The sequence below is a fragment of the Balaenoptera physalus genome (genome assembly GCF_965194825.1).
Source record: "Balaenoptera physalus genome assembly, chromosome: 16".
NCBI lineage: Eukaryota > Metazoa > Chordata > Mammalia > Artiodactyla > Balaenopteridae > Balaenoptera > Balaenoptera physalus.
In genome coordinates, this window is record NC_138898.1 from 73201595 (window position 1) to 73220931 (window position 19337).

Consider the following 19337-nt stretch of genomic DNA (forward strand, 5'->3'; position numbering starts at 1 on the left):
CAGCTTTGTTGGTTAACAGGCCCAGTTTTGTTGAAGACAGTCAGTTAACTAGCACGTTCCGGGCGGTGGGCAGGAGTTGGGCCTGCTGTTGCCCCTGGTGCCGTTTCACTTTGGCTGAACCTGATACATGATTTGGCTCTCCCTGGTATTGCCATGGACTCTCAGCTAGGACGTAGGTGGAACTTTGAGTTTTAGGGGTTGTTAGCAATCTCTTTACATTCCCTTGTCAGTTACCACTGTAGGTGAATACCAGAGAAGCCAGGTCATCCCAGAGACAACAGTATAGTGGTAAAAGAATACCCAAGTGTACACTGAGAGGTTTTGGTCTCACTAGTGAAAGGAAGTGACTCTCACTGATTACATACTGGACATATAAATTGGGCCAGTGAGGAGATAAGTTTCTAAGTAAGGGATTTCCTAGCCTCGCTGCCCTTACAGCAAGAGACTTTTTCTTGATTAAGAAAGTCTGCTTAGTGGCTTCCCTGGTGGCGCAGTGCTTAAGAATCCGCCTGCCAGTGCAGGGGACACGGGTTCGAGCCCTGGTCTGGGAAGATCCCACATGCCACGGAGCAACTAAGCCTCTGCGCCACAACTACTGAGCCTGCGCTCTAGAGCCCGCGAGCCACAACTACTGAGCCCATGTGCCACAACTACTGAAGCCTGCGCGCCTAGAGCCTGTGCTCCGCAACAAGAGAAGCCACCGCAATGAGAAGCCCGCGCACCGCAACGAAGAGTAGCCCCCGCTCGCCGCAACTAGAGAAAGCCCGCGCACAGCAACGAAGACCCAATGCAGCCATAAATAAATAAATAAATAAATACATTTATTTAAAAAAAAAAAAAAGTCTGCTTAACCCAGGCAAGCACAAGTATGGTTGTCTAAATCAGGCATTGGCAAACTACAGCCCATTGGTCAAATTTGGCCAGCTGCCTGATTTTATAAATAAAATTTTATTGGAACACAGCCATGCTCTTTTGTTAGTGTATTTCCTATGGCTGCTTTTGTGCTGTAACAACAGAGTTGCATAGAGACGCTGAGACCATGTGACCCACAGAGCCTAAGATATTTACTATCTAAGCCTTCACAGAAGAAACTTGCCAAGTATTGGGTCTAATTAATGAGTCCAGAGAGCAGCAAATTTAATTACTCTCTCCAAATAGGGGTGATATTAGAGAATTTATATTATTAAAGTTTTAAGCTTGACCTGGTGTCACAGGGACTCATCAGACCCAAGTATCTAAAAAACATTTGTTTCGAAACTTTAGTTTAAGAACCACCTCGATGTGTGTTAAAGATTCTGGCTCCCACTGAAAAGTTTTCTTTTTTTCTTTTTTTTTTTGGTCGTGCCACATGGCATGCAGGATCTTAGTGTGAGTTTCAGCGCTGAGAAGATTGAAGCAAGAAAGTAATAGAACCTGACTTACTTTTTAAGAACTCATCCTGACTTTTCGTTGTGTGCCCATTTATATACTTTTATTTTTTTTATTATTTTTTTTAAACTGTATTTTTAAAATAAATTTATTTATTTTATTTATTTATTTTTGGCTGCGTTGGGTCTTCATTGCTGCTCCCGGGCTCTCTCTAGTTGTGGTGCGCAGGCTTCTCATTGCGGTGGCTTCTCTTGTTACGGAGCACGGGCTCTAGGCCTGCACGCTTCAGTAGTTGTGGCACGAGGGCTCAGTAGTTGTGGCACGTGGGATCTTCCTGGACCAGGGATCGAACCTGTGTCCCCTGCATTGGCAGGTGGATTCTTAACCATTGCGCCACCAGGGAAGTCCCTATACTTGTAATTTCTTACCCTGTGCATACTTCAGTTTAAGAAAACATCTATCATCAATTCTTTTCGGGGGGGCGGGGGTGGGACACGCTGCACGGCTTTTGGGATCTTAGTTCCCCGACCAGGGATCGAATCCATGCCGCCTGCAGTGGAAGCAGGGAATTCCAAAAAGTTCTCATTTTTTTTTTTTTTAAAGTTCTCATTTTTAACAAGCATCTCAGATTATTCTGTTGATGTTGGTCCCCACGATCACACTTTAAGAAACACTGGCTTAATGGTCAGTTTTCTGACTATAGTATCTAAGATAGAAATTTCCATCTTTGTTCCAAGAGAATATCTAAGTCTGATGTGTGTCATCAGCAAAGTTCAGGTAAGTTGCACCTTGGGATACGGGAGTCTTGCCCTAAGGTACAATTGTTAGAGCAAGACATTTTTACTTTTAAATGATAATATCCTTTCGCGGGTGAAGCAGTTGAAAATTGTTTATAAGCAAAAGTTAGCAACTGAAAGTGATCATATGTAATTCTTCTCTTGGGAAGTACCTAAAAGGTATATTTTAATAGATAAAGTTTAATATTTGGCTGTCGTAGAATTTTCTGTTATTTTGCCAAGGAATTTAAAAATAATCAAAATTATATGGAGTAGTTTCCCACAGTTAATGCAATTATAGTACTAACAGTTTTATGGTACTAACAGTTTTGAAAATGTTATATTAATGAGTGTTAGACAAGCTATTTAGGATTTCTGTGTGTTGCTTTCTTTGATAATCTAGCCATGGCTCTTTCTTCTGACGTTGTTTCTGCGTGGCATCGGCCAGGAGTCCAGAGTGTCTGTCCTGCCTGCCTTGCCTTTGTCTATAATCATTTGGCTGTGCCACATTTGCAGGATGATATTTATTAAGGAACATTAGAATTGAAAACATTAGATTAGCTACATATGTTTTTCTAGAAAATGAAAGGTGTGGTACCAGAAGGAAAATATGCTATATTTTATAAAGTGGTTTTTTAAAATTATTATCTTATTTTTAGGCTTGAACTCAAACTTGAATGTAAATATGGATATGAACAGTATTAAAGAGCCACAGTCAAGACTAAGGAAGTGGACTACAGTGGACAGCATTTCTGTGAACACATCTTTGGATCAAAACTCCAGCAAACATGGTATAAAATACATTCTTATATTTTGACTTTAAAAAAAAAACTGTAGAATACTAAATTTAGGCTTTATTTTATTTTAAATATATATTTTCATAGCTAAATTCTCTTAAGAACCTTTTCTCATTATTAAAAAGTGCTTTATTAGTTATTAAGTCTTAGTTAAAACCAAAAAAATTGACCTTTATTGTGCTATTGTGAAAAACAGGTCAGATTACACATTTATTTTTTAATTATTCCCTCTTTAGATGGTCATTTAGTTTTTTGCTATTATTTTATTGTTTTTGTGTTCTACTTAACATTTACTCAATTTAATCTGATATAAGGGATTAAAAACTTCTACCATAATTTGATTTCTAACAGTTTCTTTCCATTCATCTAGTAATTGTTAATGGAGTAGTTTCTGCTTTCCAAGAACTGTGCTAGGCCACCTGGAATACACATAGATACATATGTACATACATGCACACAATTGACTGTATGTAAGCAAGTAAAAATACTTGCCCTGAAGAAGCTCATTGGTAGCAAAAATAAACATGTAAACAGCTTTACTACACTGTGATAGGTGCTATAAAAGTTAATACATACGATAGGATAAATAGTATAAGAATGTGAAATCTAATGGAGAAGTGAGTCAGGAATAACAAACCATGGGTCTGAACTGAGTCTTCAAGCTTACCAAAGGAGTGGAGAAAGAACACCATGGAGAGGATAGCATGTGAAACGTTCAAAGACAGGACCTCCTGGTGAGTTCTGCTAGGTGGGCATGTCTGGGGGTGAAGGTACAAGTGAGAGAAAGGAGGAAGGTGTAGCTGCAATAGTAGGTATTGAGCAATCATGGAAAACTTTTGTGCCAAAAAAATCACCTTAAACAGGAAAATGGTGGATATCTAAAGGCACCTAAGGCTTAAAGGAGTCGTAAGTGAGAAAGGGCAACGGACATGAGAAGACGGAGTGCATTGAAGAGAGTGTTAGAATTAAGGACAAAAGAGCTTGGTAACTAACTTAATTCATTCTGCAAATACATGATTATCTGTGATGTGCCTCCTGTGCTTCTTGCCTTCCCCAGTCCAACCCTATACCTTACCCTGGGCTCAAGAGTCATTTCCAAGAAGCCTCCTCCAGGCTTTGTGTTCGAATAGCACCGCTTATGTGTATCTGTCTTGTGTAAGTATCCATTTAGGCCTGTTTCTGTCACAGGACATAAATTCCTGGAGGAGAGAGTCCATGCTTTGCTTACCTGTAGCCCCACTGAGCACATTGCAGCACTCGGGGGACATTTGCTAGGTGAAAGGATGAGTGGACGGTAATGCAGTTAATGGTAGAGTAAATGTAGGAATTGAAGCAGGCCTGCTGGGACAGGTAATGGATGGATTTTAGACTTGTTGAGTGTGGTATTTTAAGGATAGCTCAACATGGAAAAGCCCAGTAAGAAATTAGAATTAGAGGCCTGGTACTCAGAAGAAAAATCTGGGCAAGAGTAAGATTTTGTGTTCATCAGAATGTTGATGTCGTCGACATGGACAAGGTTGCCCAGAGAGACGGTGCATCGAAGGGAATAAGGACACACAATCCTAGAGCCAGTAGTAGTAAAGAAACCTGGAGAAGAATGGGTAGAGAGATAGGACGTGGAGACTCAGAAAAATGTTTCTGCCGTATGGTTTTCTGTCTCCTCTGATTAAAATGCATTTTTCCATGTCTGTTTTGCATGTCTGACCCTCAGTTTCTTTGTAAAAACGTTTCCTTCCTCTCACTGCTGTTTTAGGTGTAATGTATATCGTATATTCTCAAGTGCTCGGCATACTTACCTAGGGCATACTGGTATATAGTATGCGTCATATAATGGCGTGTCATCATGCAGCATAGGTTTTGAGGGCAGATAGACTGGGGATTTGATCCCAGTTCTTAACCTGTTTAAGCCACAGTGTTTGCATCTGTAAAGTGGAAACGATACATCATAGAACTGTTGAGGATTGAATGAGATAATAACTATTAAGCTCCTATCTCATTGCCTGGCATGTGACATGCAGGTAGTGGGTGGTGGTGTCTTCTTATAAGCAGCCTATTATCATAAGTTTGTTTTTCATTCAATTCAATTAGTAATTTTATATTTTAATTTTTAATTTTGTATTTTATGTTCTCTCTTTTTTTAAACTTAGTATCTGTTTTTTATCATTTTTTTCATCATGCATTTTATTGTTTGATTTTGCATAAACCTGGAATGTGAGCAGTGAGTTTTTGTTTTTTAGTAATTAGCTTAAACAATAGTTTTATTCCTGTATACATAGCAATCTAATGAACATATTCTAGTAACGTTCTCTTCTTCAGAATAAGGAGGTTGATGCTCTTCCTCCTTTACTTCAGTGTAGGTTGCTGTTATTCTTTTTTTTAATTAAAATATAGTTGATGTACAATATTATATAAGTTACAGGTGTACAATATAGTGATTCACAGTTTTTAAAGGTTATACTCCATTTGTAGTTATTGCAAAATATTGGCTAAATTCCTTGTGTTGTACAGTATATCCTTATAGCTTATTTTATGCCTAATAGTTTGTGCCTCTTAATCCCCTATCCTTATCTTGCCCCTTTCCCCACTGGTAACTACTAGTTCTCTATATCTGAATCTGTTTCTTTTTTGTTATATTCACTAGTTTTTTTGTATTTTTTTAGATTCCACATATAGATGATATACAGTATTTTTCCTTCTCTGTCTGACATATTTTACTCAGCCTAATGCCCTTAAGGTTCGTCCATGTTGTTGTAAATGGCAGAATTTTCTTCTTTCTCCAGGCTGAATATTATTCCTTTGTATGTGTATACAACACCTTCTTCATTCATTGATGGACACTTAGGTTGTTTCTATATCTTGTGAAAAGTGCTGCAATAAACATGGGAGTGCAGATATCTTTTTTTTTTTAATTATTTATTTTTGGCTGTGTTGGGTCTTCGTTTCTGTGTGAGGGCTTTCTCTAGTTGCGGCAAGTGGGGACCACTCTTCATCGCGGTGCACAGGCCTCTCACTCTGGTGGCCTCTCTTGTTGCAGAGCACAGGCTCCAGACGCGCAGGCTCAGTAGTTGTGGCTCACGGGCCCAGTTGCTCCGCGGCATGTGGGATCTTCCCAGACCAGGGCTCGAACCCGTGTCCCCTGCATTGGCAGGCAGATTCTCAACCACTGCGCCACCAGGGAAGCCCCAGATATCTTTTTGATATCCTGTTTTCATTTCTCTTGGATATATACCCAGAAGTGGGATTGCTGGGTCATTAGTAGTTGTATTTTTAATTTTTTGAGAAACCTCCATACTGTTTTCCACAGTGGCTGCGCCAATTTACATTCCCACCAACAGTGTACAATGTTCCCTTTTCTCCACATCCTCATCAATATTTGTTGTTTGTGGTCTTTTTGATGATAGCCATTCTGACAGTGAGAGGTGATATCTCATTGTGGTTTTGATTTGCATTTCCCTGATGATTAGCGATGTTGAGCATCTTGTCATGCGCCTGTTGGCCATCTGCATGTCCTCTTTGCAAAACTGTTCAGGTCTTCCGCTCATTTTTAAATTGGGTGTTGTTGTTTTTTTTATATGTTGAGTTGTATGAGCTGTTATATATTCTGGATATTAACCCCTTATCAGTCATATCATTTGCAAATATTTTTTCCCATTCATTAGGTTGTCTTTTCATTGTCAGTGGTTTCCTTTGCTGTGCAAAAGCTCTTAAGTTTAATTCGGTCCCATTTGTTTATTTATTTATTTTTTTAAAAAATAAATTTATTTATTTTATTTATTTATTTTTGGCTGTGTCGGGTCTTCATTGCTGCACACGGGCTTTTCTATAGTTGTGGCAGGCAGGGTCTACTCTTCGTTGCGGTGCGCAGGCTTCTCATTGCAGTGGCTTCTCTTGTTGCGGAGCATAGGCTCTAGGTGCGTGGGCTTCAGTGGTTGTGGCACACGGGCTCAGTAGTTGTGGTTCGCGGGCTCTAGAGCGCAGGCTCAGTAGTTGTGGCGCACAGGCTTAGTTGCTCTGCGGCATGTGGGGTCTTCCTGGACCAGGGCTCGAACCTGTCTCCCCTGCATTGGCAGGCGGATTCTTAACCAGTGCACCACCAGGGAAGCCCCATTTTTTAATTTTTGCTTTTATTTCCTTTGCTTTAGGAGATGGATCCAAAAAAATACTGCTACAATTTATGTCAAAGAGTGTTCTGCCTATGTTTTCCTCTAGGAGTTTTATGGTTTCTGGTCTTACATTTAGGTCTTTAATCAATTTTTAATTTATTTTTGTATGTGGTGTTAGAGAATGTTCTAGTTTCATTTTTTTACATGCAGCTGTCCAGTCTTCCCAGCACCGCTTATTGAAGAGGCTGTCTTTTCTCCATTGTATGTTCTTGCCTCCTTTGTCGTAGATTAATTGACCATAAGTGCGTGAGTTTATTCTACTATTCTTTATTTACTTGACACCTTGAAACTGTCATTTTTTCTTTTTTAAAATTATTTTTGTATTGTTAATACAAATTAAATTTTTATATGCTTCCCCACCCCCAAAATGTTCTCATTTTCTTTACTTTAGCAGGCCCTGTAACTAATCTGAACCAGCCCAAGACTAGTAGTCTTCCCTTCATGGATATTATTTTGAGATCTCCAGGCTTTTACTTTATCCCCTTAAAAATCAAGAATGTTTGATAGAATTTCTCCTCTATGGTTGCTTTTATTCTTTCTTCATTGTTGTATTTTTTCCTTCCTTGTAAAAATGACTTCAGAAATATACGTTGACCTGGTGTGGTTTTGGTCTTCATCTCTAGAAAGAAAGACCAGGTTAGTTTTATATCTGTATATAAGAACCCTCTAAATTTCAAGTCTTAAAAGGTTGGGGTTTTGTTTTTTGGGGGTTTTTTTTTAAGCTTTTCAGTCTGTTTAAAGACAGTGCTTTTTCTTATCATAATAATTCTCTAATTGTTTATACTATCATTTTCTCCCAGAAGTGCTCCTCTTTGCTCTGTGGTTCTTTTCCTTCTCTTACTATCTCTCTTTCTCCTGGTAGAGACTTAGAATCTTCTTCTCAGGCACAGTCTTTTTATTTGTTTGCTTTGTTTTCAGTTTTCCTTATATTAAAAAAATAGAGAAATGTTAATCATCTTATTTCCATTATTATTTTGGTGCAGTTTGTTCTTTTGTCCTTATAAAGATAAAATTGGCATCTAACTTTGTATTCTAGAAGAGATCCCAAAACTGCTGGTCTGTGTGTTACGTTTTGTTAGACACTATTTTGAAAATAATTTTTTTGAACCAACATCTGTTTAAACATTCAGGAAATTTCATGTACAGATTCAGATTTCTGGCATCTCTGTAGAAATGTGAAGATCTGCCGGCACCAAGCTCGAGAGCAGTCACCACCCAGAGTTGAGTGGCTCCTGCCCATGTGCTTACTGGCTCATTCTTCCCATTCCCCTCACACCTGTACCTTCCCTCCCATTGGTGGAGAAGTATTTTTCTGTAACCCCTAACCAGAGAAATATTTCCCTGTAGTCATGTTTCTATCTGAGGAGGGACCATGGGATTTTTTTTCTGTAGGCAACTTGCTTCACTTGTATATAAAACCTGATTGGCCTCATTGGCATTTGTATTTCCATGTTGTAGGAAACGGGGTTGTTTTTCCATAGTACCAGAGTAGTGTAGAGATCATTTTTTAAGGGGGAATGATCTGATAGCAATAGTCAGGCTGGGCTGAGATGGGCTGAGCCTGGAGACAGGAGAGGCCTGTGGGGACGCTTGGCTGGCTCTGATCTTTTGCATCACAGTCTTACGTGGGTTCTATTTTTATCCCCATCTAGTGAAGCTTAGAGGGCTAGTAAGATAGTTGTGGAGCAGAGAAGAAAGGGCAAATTCAAGAGAATCTTCCGTGTCAGAGATCCCCAAGGACACTGGTTTCCCAGAAGAACTCACAGAACTCAGACAAACAGTAATACTCATGGTTATGGTTTATTACAGCACAAGAATACAGATCAGAATCAACAAAGGAAAAAGGCACACCGAACAGAGCCCAGGAGAAACCAGGAGAAGCTTTTTGTTGTCATCTCGCAGTGCAGTTTCTCAGACTTAACTCTCCCAGCGACAATGTGTGAGAACGTGCACAAAGTATTGCCAGCCAGAGAAGCTTACCCAAGCCTTAGTGTCCTCAGTTTTTTGTCAGGGGTCAGTTGTATAGACATGGAGCACACCTGCTTGTCAATCTCCAACCCCCTGCAGACCCTTCAGAGTTCAGACAAAAACAGAATGACCCAGGCCCCATGCAAACAAAAACAGATGTTCACCATAAATCACATTGTTATCATAAACTCTCTGGCGTGGCCATGACCCAATGTATGCAGAGGAACTCTTATCTGGCATGCTATTCTGTGAGTTAACAGGAGCCCAGGAGCCATCAAGGGCTAGTCCCTGAAGCTCTTTGCCATGTGCAGTCTAGCCCTGTGCTAACCCTTTACTGCACACCTTCCAGAGTCAAAAAACGAGATTCATTAAGGGAAGTAGAGTAGAGTGGAGGCAAGGCCGTTTAACAGGGGAATTGTGGGTCAAGTGAGGTTTGGACTGGGGAATTTGTGATACTTTATGGTCCTAAGATTCTGTGACTTAACCAGAGTTTATAAAATCCCTTTCCCCTCCTCATTGCCCAGAGAAAAGTACAATGTTCAGGAGCTGGAATACATTTATTTTAGTCTTAGAGTTAGTTGAGGGCAATTGGGAACGGTTTCCAGGAGGCCTGTGATCCCTTAAGCTGAGATATGAAAGATAAACAGGCATTAGCCAGGCAGAGGTGGAAGGAGGGAAAACCGTAAGGCTCACGCCTTAGAGGCTAGAGTTTTAAGAGCCTTACGAACTATTGAAGAGTTTGAATTTTACTCCTCTGTAATGGAGAACTGTTGAAGAGTTTTAAGCTGGAAAGTGACATGATCAGATTGGCATTTTTGAAGAGGCAGTGCGAAGAACTGGGGAGTTGAAGTGGACAGAGAGATAGTTAGGAAACTGCTGCCTAATCCAGAGCGTGGCCAAACGAGAGATCACAGTAGTCTGATCTCATGTGTCGTTATTCAAAAGCTATATGATCATTTCACAATATATACAAGTAGCAAATCATTATGTTGTACACTTGAAACTAATATGTTGTATGTCAATTATATCTCAAAGTATTCTAAAAAGAAATGAAGATTAAATGTGTAAGTTATAAGGATACCCACTAAACAAAAACTGTAAGCCTTCCACAGTTTCAGAAAAGATAGATCAACATTTTCAAAGAGTTTTTAAAGAATCTATAAAGAAATGAAAAGAAATTCATATTGAACCATAAAGCAAAATCTGACTCTATTCTGTATACCGGGGGACCCAGAACAAAATAATTCAGAAACCTTTGCAATCACAGGAGGAGAAAAAAGAGCTAGGTCGGCAGCAGGATTGACAGGACTTAGTGATTTTAAAATAATAGCGAAGAGCCGGGAGAAACTCTTGTTTTCTGACTTAAGTAACACCAAATCATTGTTCCTCTGATTAGTATTAAAAGGATATTTTGTTACATTCATTCCTTCCCTTTTCATTGGATTTTATCTTGAAACTTTGACTAAACTTGGCTTAAAGGTCAGTTTGCTGGTTTGTAGACATTGGACTGATGATTATCAGAAATTAAAGGTGAAATTGTCGTGTAATTGAAGGAACATTGGAACATGAAATCAAGCAGCCCTGAATTCTAAGCTAATTTGCCAGGCGGTGGTATATCACATTTGGAATTTTCCTTAAGAGAGGGAGTGGGAGCTGAGACAATGGCAAAATGTCAAAATAAATATGGACCCTAGAATTGACACCTACCTCTGCTACTAATTAGCTCTGCTGTTTATTAGCTACTGGCAAGTAACTTAACCTTTCTGAACTTCGGTCCCTCATCTGCTAAATGGGAGTAATAATAGTACCCCTTGTGATGTTTTGAGGATTGATAAGGCAATAACTCTGAAGCACCTAAGCACTAGAATAGGGTTAGACACGTAAGTGGCCGGTGGGTCTCAGCCTTCAGCATTACTGTTATTGCCTTCATTGTCATCTCATGAGTGCCCTGCCTCTAAGACAGCACCATTTCTCCAGTGTAAATCCAGCTCTGTTTGCTTAAACTAAACCTACCACATAAATTTTACATTTCATTTTTCTGATGCTCTCCCATGCAGTGTCTAATAGAATGTAATTGGATCGAGGCTGCCGCTTAAGTTATGTCTATTGTCCTTTTTAATAAAATGAAGTTTGAATAAGTAGATATTGTTTCTTGTTAAAAAGAGGGGCAGATGCTTTTATCATTGCTGGTTCTTGCGTAAGAATTAATCACTTAGAATTTGGCAATTATGCTTTCTTACTGTATTACTTGCAACTACTTCTTTATATATCCCACTTTATTTCCAAGTGGGGTTTTTATTTATTTATTTATTTATTTATTTATTTATTTATTTATTTATTTATGGCTGTGTTGGGTCTTCGTTTCTGTGCGAGGGCTTTCTCTAGTTGCAGTGAGCAGGGGCTACTCTTTGTTGCGGTGCGCGGGCTTCTCATTGCGGTAGCTTCTCTTGTTGCAGAGCACAGGCTCTAGGCGCGTGGGCTTCAGTAGTTACATGCAGGCTCAGTAGTTGTGGCTCGCAGCTCTAGAGTGCAGGCTCAGTAGTTGTGGCGCACGGGCTTAGTTGCTCCGTGGCATGTTGGATCTTCCCAGACCAGGGCTCGAACCCGTGTCCCCTGCATTGGCAGGCGGATTCTTAACCACTGTGCCACCAGGGAAGCCCCACACAATCAACTTTTGAACATTTTCCTTACCCTAGAAGAACCCCTTAGGTGTCATACCTCCCACCTCCATTTTCCCATCTCTCTAGCCATAAGTAAAAACTAATATTTTTGTTTTCTACAGATTTGTCTGTACTGGACATTTCATATCTTGTCTTTTATGACTGGCATTTTTGGCTTAGCCTAATGTTTTCGAGGTTCATCCGTGTTGTAGCATGCACATGTATTTCACTCCTTTTTATAGTTGAATTGGATAATATATACCACATTTTGTTTATGCGTTCATCGGTTGATGGATATTTGGGCCTAAGAGATGTTCTTGATTTCTTCCTTCCTCCAATCTGCACATTGAGTCCATCTGTGAATAGTACCCATTCTGCTTCCCAAATACATAGTTTATGCATCTGTTGTGTCTCCTAATGGTCTCCCTGCTTCTATGCTAGCCTTCCTTCCATTTTCCACGCTGCAGCAAATGGGACCTCAAAACAAATGGGATTGTATTACTTCCCTTCCTAAAGCCCCTCAGTATAAAGAACTCCTTGCCAAGTCCTACAAAGCCCTGTCTGAGGGTGTTGTAAATTCTGATGCCTTTGGGAAACAGGCAGGGCGTAGGCCAGGCTGGAGTGGTAGGGCCTGGGACAGCTAGAGTGTGCACACCCCACCTCAGGATCTTTGAATGCCAAGCATTTTAAACGAAATGTACTTGGTCATCCCTGCCCTTCACGATCAGGGCCCCACTCCTTCATGTTGTTCTCTCTCCCATTTACTCTTTTTCAGGCAAAATGATCTTTCAGTTCCTCAAATGTGCTGAACAGTTTTTCTCCTCAAGTCTTTGTGCAGGCCGCACCCACTGGCTAGAATCTTTTCCCCCAGACTCTTTCCATGCGGTCCCTGCCCCCTCCTTAACACACATTCTCTCCTTCTGCCCTCTGTCCATTTACTTGGCTTTTTGTGAGAATATACTGTCATTGTGGGCAAGGACCTCATTCATATCAGAGACTAGAAGTGATTGAAGCCTGGAAGAAAGCACAGGGCTTTCTTTCCTCCTCACATCTTCACATAATCTACAGAAGAGTTTGGAACCCACAGATCTAATAAAAAGTTGTCTTACTATATTTGACAAACTACAAGAAATAAATGCGATACTATATTTTGCTCACAGTTCCCTTCCGTTTTCTCTTTGTAGGTGCTATTTCAAGTGGTTTCAGGCTGGAAGAGTCTCCGTTTGTTCCCTATGACTTTATGAACAGCAGTGCTTCACCAGCCAGCCCTCCGGGTTCCGTAGGGGACGGCTGGCCACGTGCCAAATCGCCCAGCGGCTCTAGCAGTGTTAATTGGCCACCAGGTAAGATGCCGACATCTTCTTTTATGAGAGTTTGTGCCCATAAGATGTCGATACCTCTAGATATACTAATGATTTGGCCCCGATTCTGTGTGATTGGACTGAACTATGCGAAGGATGAGCAAGAACACAGAAATGTGAATGGAAAGTTGAGCCCAGGTCTTGGGCTGATGAGTGACCTGGCCCATTACCAGTGCCTTTATGCTCCAATCTGTGAAGGTGGGATTAGTCCCTCAGAGGGATTAGGCCAGTGCGAAGAATGATATAAACATTCGTTCATTGTTCTTCTCTAGCTGTGTCTGGGGACAGAGGTGACAGCATTTCCATTTACTGAGGAATCACCAGAAATGCACCTATGACCGGTTTCATCCTATCCAAGTTGCTGTGGCTTTGTGATTTGTAATAAAGCACTTTAAAATGTTACTTTTAAGAATATATAAACCCAGAAAAAATTTGCAAGTTATTCATAAAAAACAGTTTATATTAATTGTGGTGTTGAGTCAGCCTGTTAGGGTATTGGAGAATAATTTGAGAGTATTGGAAGATATTTGATAATTGCATAGACTTTAGGAATAAAACTTTTGGGTAGTGACTGATGGATTTTCAGATGATGATTAAGCCTGAACAAATTTTAAATTTTTATTTCCAGAATTTCGCCCTGGTGAACCATGGAAAGGTTATCCAAACATTGACCCTGAAACTGACCCTTATGTCACTCCTGGCAGTGTCATAAACAATCTTTCAATTAATACTGTGCGGGAAGTCGACCACCTCAGGGACAGGAACAGTGGTATGTAGGCGGATACGACTCAGGATTTCTGAATGATGCAGGCCAGTGGCTCAAAGTAGATGTGAAACTTTGAGCAGCGAGAGTCACTCCAGCACAACACAGCGCCTGACCTCCAAGGGGCTCGTGACAGTGATAACAGAATTCTCGATTTCCCGTAGGTGACTCTTTAGCCACTTTTAAAATGATGAGGATTTATTATCACTTGATATGGTAAACGCAAAGGACCAACAAACATTTGCTTTCCAGTAACTGTATTAACAACTGAAGGTTGTTACCCATTTTATAACAAGTTTCTGTACTGTGGTTATTAAGAAATGGGTGTTTCTTAAGGAAGATGTTATATTACTTGTTTATACACTCTGGATGTTAAAGAACTTTCATTTGCAGAAGGAATTGGCTTTCTTTGTCTCACAGAGAGTGAAAATAAGAAAAATTTAAGGGTCCCTACAGTCCAGATGCACTTTTTAATGGGTTATCAAATAAAATCTTCCTCCTACCTACCACATGGTTATTTTTTCACCCCAGGCATATACAAGTATTCCATGCATGCAGTAGAAGAAAGGTGAATGAAATGAATGACGGTATCTTCTCTTTCTGTAACATACAGCCTCACAGCTCTCCCTTTAAACAGTTTGTAATAAAGAAAATATAAAACAGTCAACACTTTCTGTTAAATACATAATTTGTTAACAGGTGTTTGCCAGATCACAATGGTAAGATAAGAATCCTCATCATTCTAAAATGACTGAATTTAGCAGACAACTATGTATAGAAATAGTTAAAGCCACTACTTTCACAGGAGAACGTGGGGACAGATCCAGCAATAAAACCTCACAGCCTGGTAGTTAATGAAAGAATCTGGCAGCAGGAGCTGTTGCAGTGATCCACATAATGGTCGGGTCTGGAGCTAAACTAGGGTAGTGGTCAAGGGGGTTTTTTAAAAAATAGGAAGAAAGGCTAGGTTTTCGAGACTGAACATGGGGCACGATGGGAGAGGACAAAGGCCTGGCTCGCTGGTAGTGCCAGTGCCAGGGCACCTTGGTGAGCTGCCCAATAAGAAGTCATTAGAGTTCAGAGACAGGTTGGGAGCTCCAGTGGAGCCCACTACTGAGAAGCAGGGCTGGTGTTGTCTCTTGCTGGATCCCACTGTTGGGGTGCGTTCTCACAGACGGTTATGAGAAGACCGGAATGGGAGGGATACCTCTTTTGAGCCACGGTGGAAACAGTGAGCAAGCTCTCCACATGCTGTTTTGAAGGCAGGAAGGAAGCTACAGTCATGGGCGCCGTTCCTGTGGCCCTGAACATGGCTGCTTCCTTTCTGTGGCGTACTGTTAAGTTGCGGGTTCACTGGGTGCTTTCGCTTCTTCTCTAACGCCGTGTCCCCTGCTCTGGGGTGACTGATTGTGCTCTTTCCCCGTGCAGGGTCATCCTCATCCTTGAACACCACGCTGCCTTCAACTAGTGCCTGGTCATCCATTCGTGCCTCCAACTACAACGTTCCCCTCAGCAGTACAGCACAAAGCACTTCAGGTGGGCCTTGTCCTGAGTTTGCCAAGGCTCTGGCAGAGGAAGGGGCAGAACCTGGGGCCAGGGCCGTTGTGTTTACCTCTTCTTTTGATTCAGTCTTCTTTTCAGGGAGCTGGGAGAGTATATTTCTGAGCCTGGGAAGATATTTTTAACACCGTTTGCCCCCTTTTAAAATGCACTGTATCCAGTAGTCATTTACTAAAATAATCAGGTTTCACTGAATAGCCACTCTCATCTGAGAGCTGTCTCAGATTAAATGTAATTCAGTTCGAAGCAGTAGTCCTCAACAGTCTGTAGTGAAGGACCTTTTATTTTTTTAATGCCCAATCCTTTGCAGACTGATAACTTGTAAAATATAGTAAACCTGAACTTGGAATTGCTAAAGTACACACGGGAGTTACAGCAGCGTCATATTGCTGTTAGAGTTTACAAACGCTCACTCTGAATTTCTGTATTTGTACTGTCACAGACCAGTAATAAACTGTGTTGTGACCAGTCTTCCCATCACACTTTGAGACGTGCTGACTTAAAGACATGCTCCTTATGAGCAGGTAGAAAAAATAATTGATGGTGACAGAAGGTATAAAATTTTCTATCCCCTTCTGCTCTCTCGTTTTTTTTAGTATTATTTTGATTTAGTTTTCTGTGTTCCTGGCTGTGCACTGGACCCCTGGGCAAGTTGCTTAACCTCTCTGAACCTCAGTAGAATGTGTGTGAGGATTAGAGGTAGCGTACGCCAAGCGCCCAGCAGCCCAGCGCTCAGCACAGAGCAGCCCCCGGCGAATGTCTGCTCTGAAGACTCCCTGAGTTAGGGCTGCTTTTGTAGTCCTTTTTTCATGAATGAATAACACAATGCTGAAATCTCACGGCCTAAGTGTTGGTCTTGAGCAACTCATTATGGTTGTTAAGGTATGGAGTTCCCACTTGCTACTTTAGAGCAGCTCAAAGCAGTGTTCAGTGTAGTTGTCTACGCTGGACTAAGGGTCTCACAGGTCTTAAAACTATTAATAAGAGACAGTCTGTTTTGAGGCAAGGGAGCAGTTTCCTTTTGGCTTTTTGTTTTTCTTCTTCAGTTTAGTTTGATTTGGGGTTTTTTTTTAAAGTTTTTTTGTTTGTTTGATTTGCTTTTAGTGGGGGAATGGGTGTTGTCATTATTTAAATTTCCTCTTTTCTGAAAGCATTTGTCTCCCCTCTTTCCCACTTTGTTTTCTTCCTTTGAGTAGCCAGAAATAGTGATTCCAAATTGACATGGTCTCCTGGTTCAGTTACAAACACGTCTCTGGCTCATGAGCTGTGGAAGGTCCCTTTGCCACCTAAAAACATCACTGCTCCGTCCCGCCCACCTCCGGGACTGACTGGTCAGAAGCCACCCTTGTCTACGTGGGATAATTCTCCCCTTCGTGTAGGTGGAGGATGGGGAAATTCTGACGCCAGGTACACCCCAGGTGAGACGACATGTGTAAGGTGGTTTCATGTGGCTTATTTGCTGAACACTAACCAGTACCAACAGTCTAGTTTAACAGAGACATAAATAGCAGACTGTTGCATTAGCCTCTATAAAGTAAGATTAGAACTTAACTAAACATAAGATTCCTAGTTCATTGCTATCTTCTGCAATTGCCATGCTTTTGAGAGTCTTAAATTTTATTTTAAATTTTGCCCAGTTTACTTACATGTCCCCAAAGACACACACCTGTCAGTGACAAAGTTAATGGAATGGGGATCTCCTTTCTTTCAGAAGTTCCTCAAGGGCTCATCTTATTAGGTATAGTAACTTCCTGCTCATGGCAGGCTTGTCATAATACCGTGTCACATGGAGCAGAAGTGTCATGTGACAGGCCTGGGGAGGTGGGAGCAGCCCATCTGGGCCTTGAAGAATGGGGTCTGTTTGGGTGAAAGCTTGGCCTGTACTTAGGATGACCATAAAATTTATTGATTAAACAGGGACGTTTGAGAGTGAAAAGGGGTGCTGTTAATTAACTGTACAGGCCTAAACCAGACTGTCCCAGGAAAACTGGGACAGATGGTTCCCTTACCTCTCTACACCTTCCGTAAATGACTAGCGCTGGATTTGTACTGGCATCATGTCCCCGCCCGCCTCCCCCCAACACACACAACACACACAGCACACACAGCCACAAACACAACTCAGAGCTCGTCTACCAGTTCATCCATTCTACCCCGCCCCCCAAATGCACCACACTTTCTCATCTCCAGGCTGAAAATTGTAGTAAAACCTCATTAATAATTTTCTGATCTTAGGACAGGTGATTGGCTGAAATAAAACTTGCAGTGTTTCCTTTGGGGGAAAGTTTTAATTGTGTGAAAAAAGCACATGAGTCTGTTCCAAGCTACTGAATGCAAGTTAGTGTAATTGGTGTCATGTGTAAGTGGTTCTTTCAGGCCACAGACGTCTTTTGGGTGCCAGCTAAGTGCCTGGTGGCACCCTCCCCCTCAGGAGGGTTGGTGGAGTTGAATGGGCTCAGGAAGCCTGGAAGAGTCAGCCAGGCCAGCAGAGGGAGCAGCATGTGCCAGGCGCAGAGACCTGGGAAAGCACAAGCGTTTCCTGTTGGAATTATTGGAGCTTGTCACGGGCTGTGTCACGCAGCCATCTTCCTAAGCCACCTGGAGTGTTTCTGAGGCACTTATTTTTTTTTTTTTCACACACACACACACTGTATTTTATTTTTACAAGAGATGAAGAGACTGACACCAAGCACTGTACATGGATGACCACAACAAAAGCAACAATGATTGCAATTACCAAACACGAAACACACTCATACTATGTCATAATATTGACATTCAGTCCAGTAATCCTCCACTGTAACAGCTCCTTTACTTTGCAGTGAAAATTGATGTGTATATTTCTTGCCTCTGAGTCCTGTGGGATTTTTTTTTTTTTTATTCAAACAGAAAGTCACAAAAATTATAATCATCCTCATCAGGTCTGAGGCACTTTTAAATAGTTGTAGACAGAAGTGACTTGATCATGTCTTAAACCTCTGCTGCTGGGAGAGAGAGACGATGCTGTAGGGCTGGGCAGGAGAGCCAGATGTGGAGCCCCTGTGGTAGCCCAGACTAAAACGAGCAACGTCTGGACGACTGCCAGCTCTTAAATCCCCTCGAACTTCACACCCTGTGGGACGTGCATGCAGAGTCATCACGTGATAACCTGAGATCATCGTGAGCTGAGGCCGTTCCCCAAAGGCTACCATTCTGCGATAGTTTTAGCTTTATAAATGGGAAGACCCCAAAGGCATCTGGCCTTTGGTTCACTAGCCCACCATGTGATGAGCTGGCAGCCCTCTGAGCCCCCAGCCCCCAGAGGCAGAGCCCCGTGCCCCAGAAATTAACACCTGGTCAGAGCTGGAGTGAGCTGGCATCCTGGGCCCACAGAGAGGATAACCCACATAGACGCACAGGTAAGTAAGAAGGAAGAGAAGGGCGCCACGCACCCAGATGATCCTCCTGAGTGTCTGCAGTTTGACTGGAGTGTGTTTGTCCTCAACAGTCATTCAGGCCACAGTCTTGGAAAACTGACTTGTCCTTTTTCTTCCTTGTTTAGGTTCCAGCTGGGGTGAGAGCAGCTCAGGGAGAATAACAAATTGGCTTGTTCTGAAAAACCTTACACCTCAGGTAAGAACATCAGGTGTCCTGGCTTATGTGGATACGCCAGGCAGCATGGAAGCAAAGGTTTCCATTCTGGTTTAAGTCTGAGATGAGGACTGCCCAGGCCTTCCAGGTGGTGCTGAGTAGATGTCAAGGCCAGGCAGAGGAAATAGCAGAGAATGGTCTTTAGATGCCTCAGGCAGGCTGGTGGTCTGATCCAGTGGTTTTTACACTAAAATGCACGGGAGCTGACCAAAAATACAGAGTCCTAGACCTCACCGCACAGACTCTCATTTAGTATATCTGGGCTAGGGTCAGGGATCTGCATTTCTATAA

The 19337-nt window shown here is 41.6% G+C and overlaps 1 protein-coding gene and 1 long non-coding RNA gene across 13 annotated transcripts in view; one reads left to right on the plus strand and one right to left on the minus strand.

Annotated features, from left to right (window-relative positions):
• The window catches only part of LOC309645687, a 702435-nt gene that overhangs the window by 268996 nt on the left and 414102 nt on the right, over positions 1-19337 (minus strand). The gene's annotated exons all lie outside the window — the stretch shown is intronic.
• The window catches only part of TNRC6A (trinucleotide repeat containing adaptor 6A), a 96555-nt gene that overhangs the window by 74003 nt on the left and 3215 nt on the right, over positions 1-19337 (plus strand). For all 12 annotated transcript variants that reach the window (XM_082430920.1, XM_082430927.1, XM_082430928.1 and 9 more), the window contains 6 exons: positions 2804-2935; positions 12917-13075; positions 13722-13862; positions 15285-15392; positions 16613-16834; positions 18958-19028. In XM_082430920.1, the coding sequence (XP_082287046.1) occupies positions 2804-2935; positions 12917-13075; positions 13722-13862; positions 15285-15392; positions 16613-16834; positions 18958-19028 (833 nt within the window). The remainder of the gene's footprint in view (positions 1-2803; positions 2936-12916; positions 13076-13721; positions 13863-15284; positions 15393-16612; positions 16835-18957; positions 19029-19337) is intronic.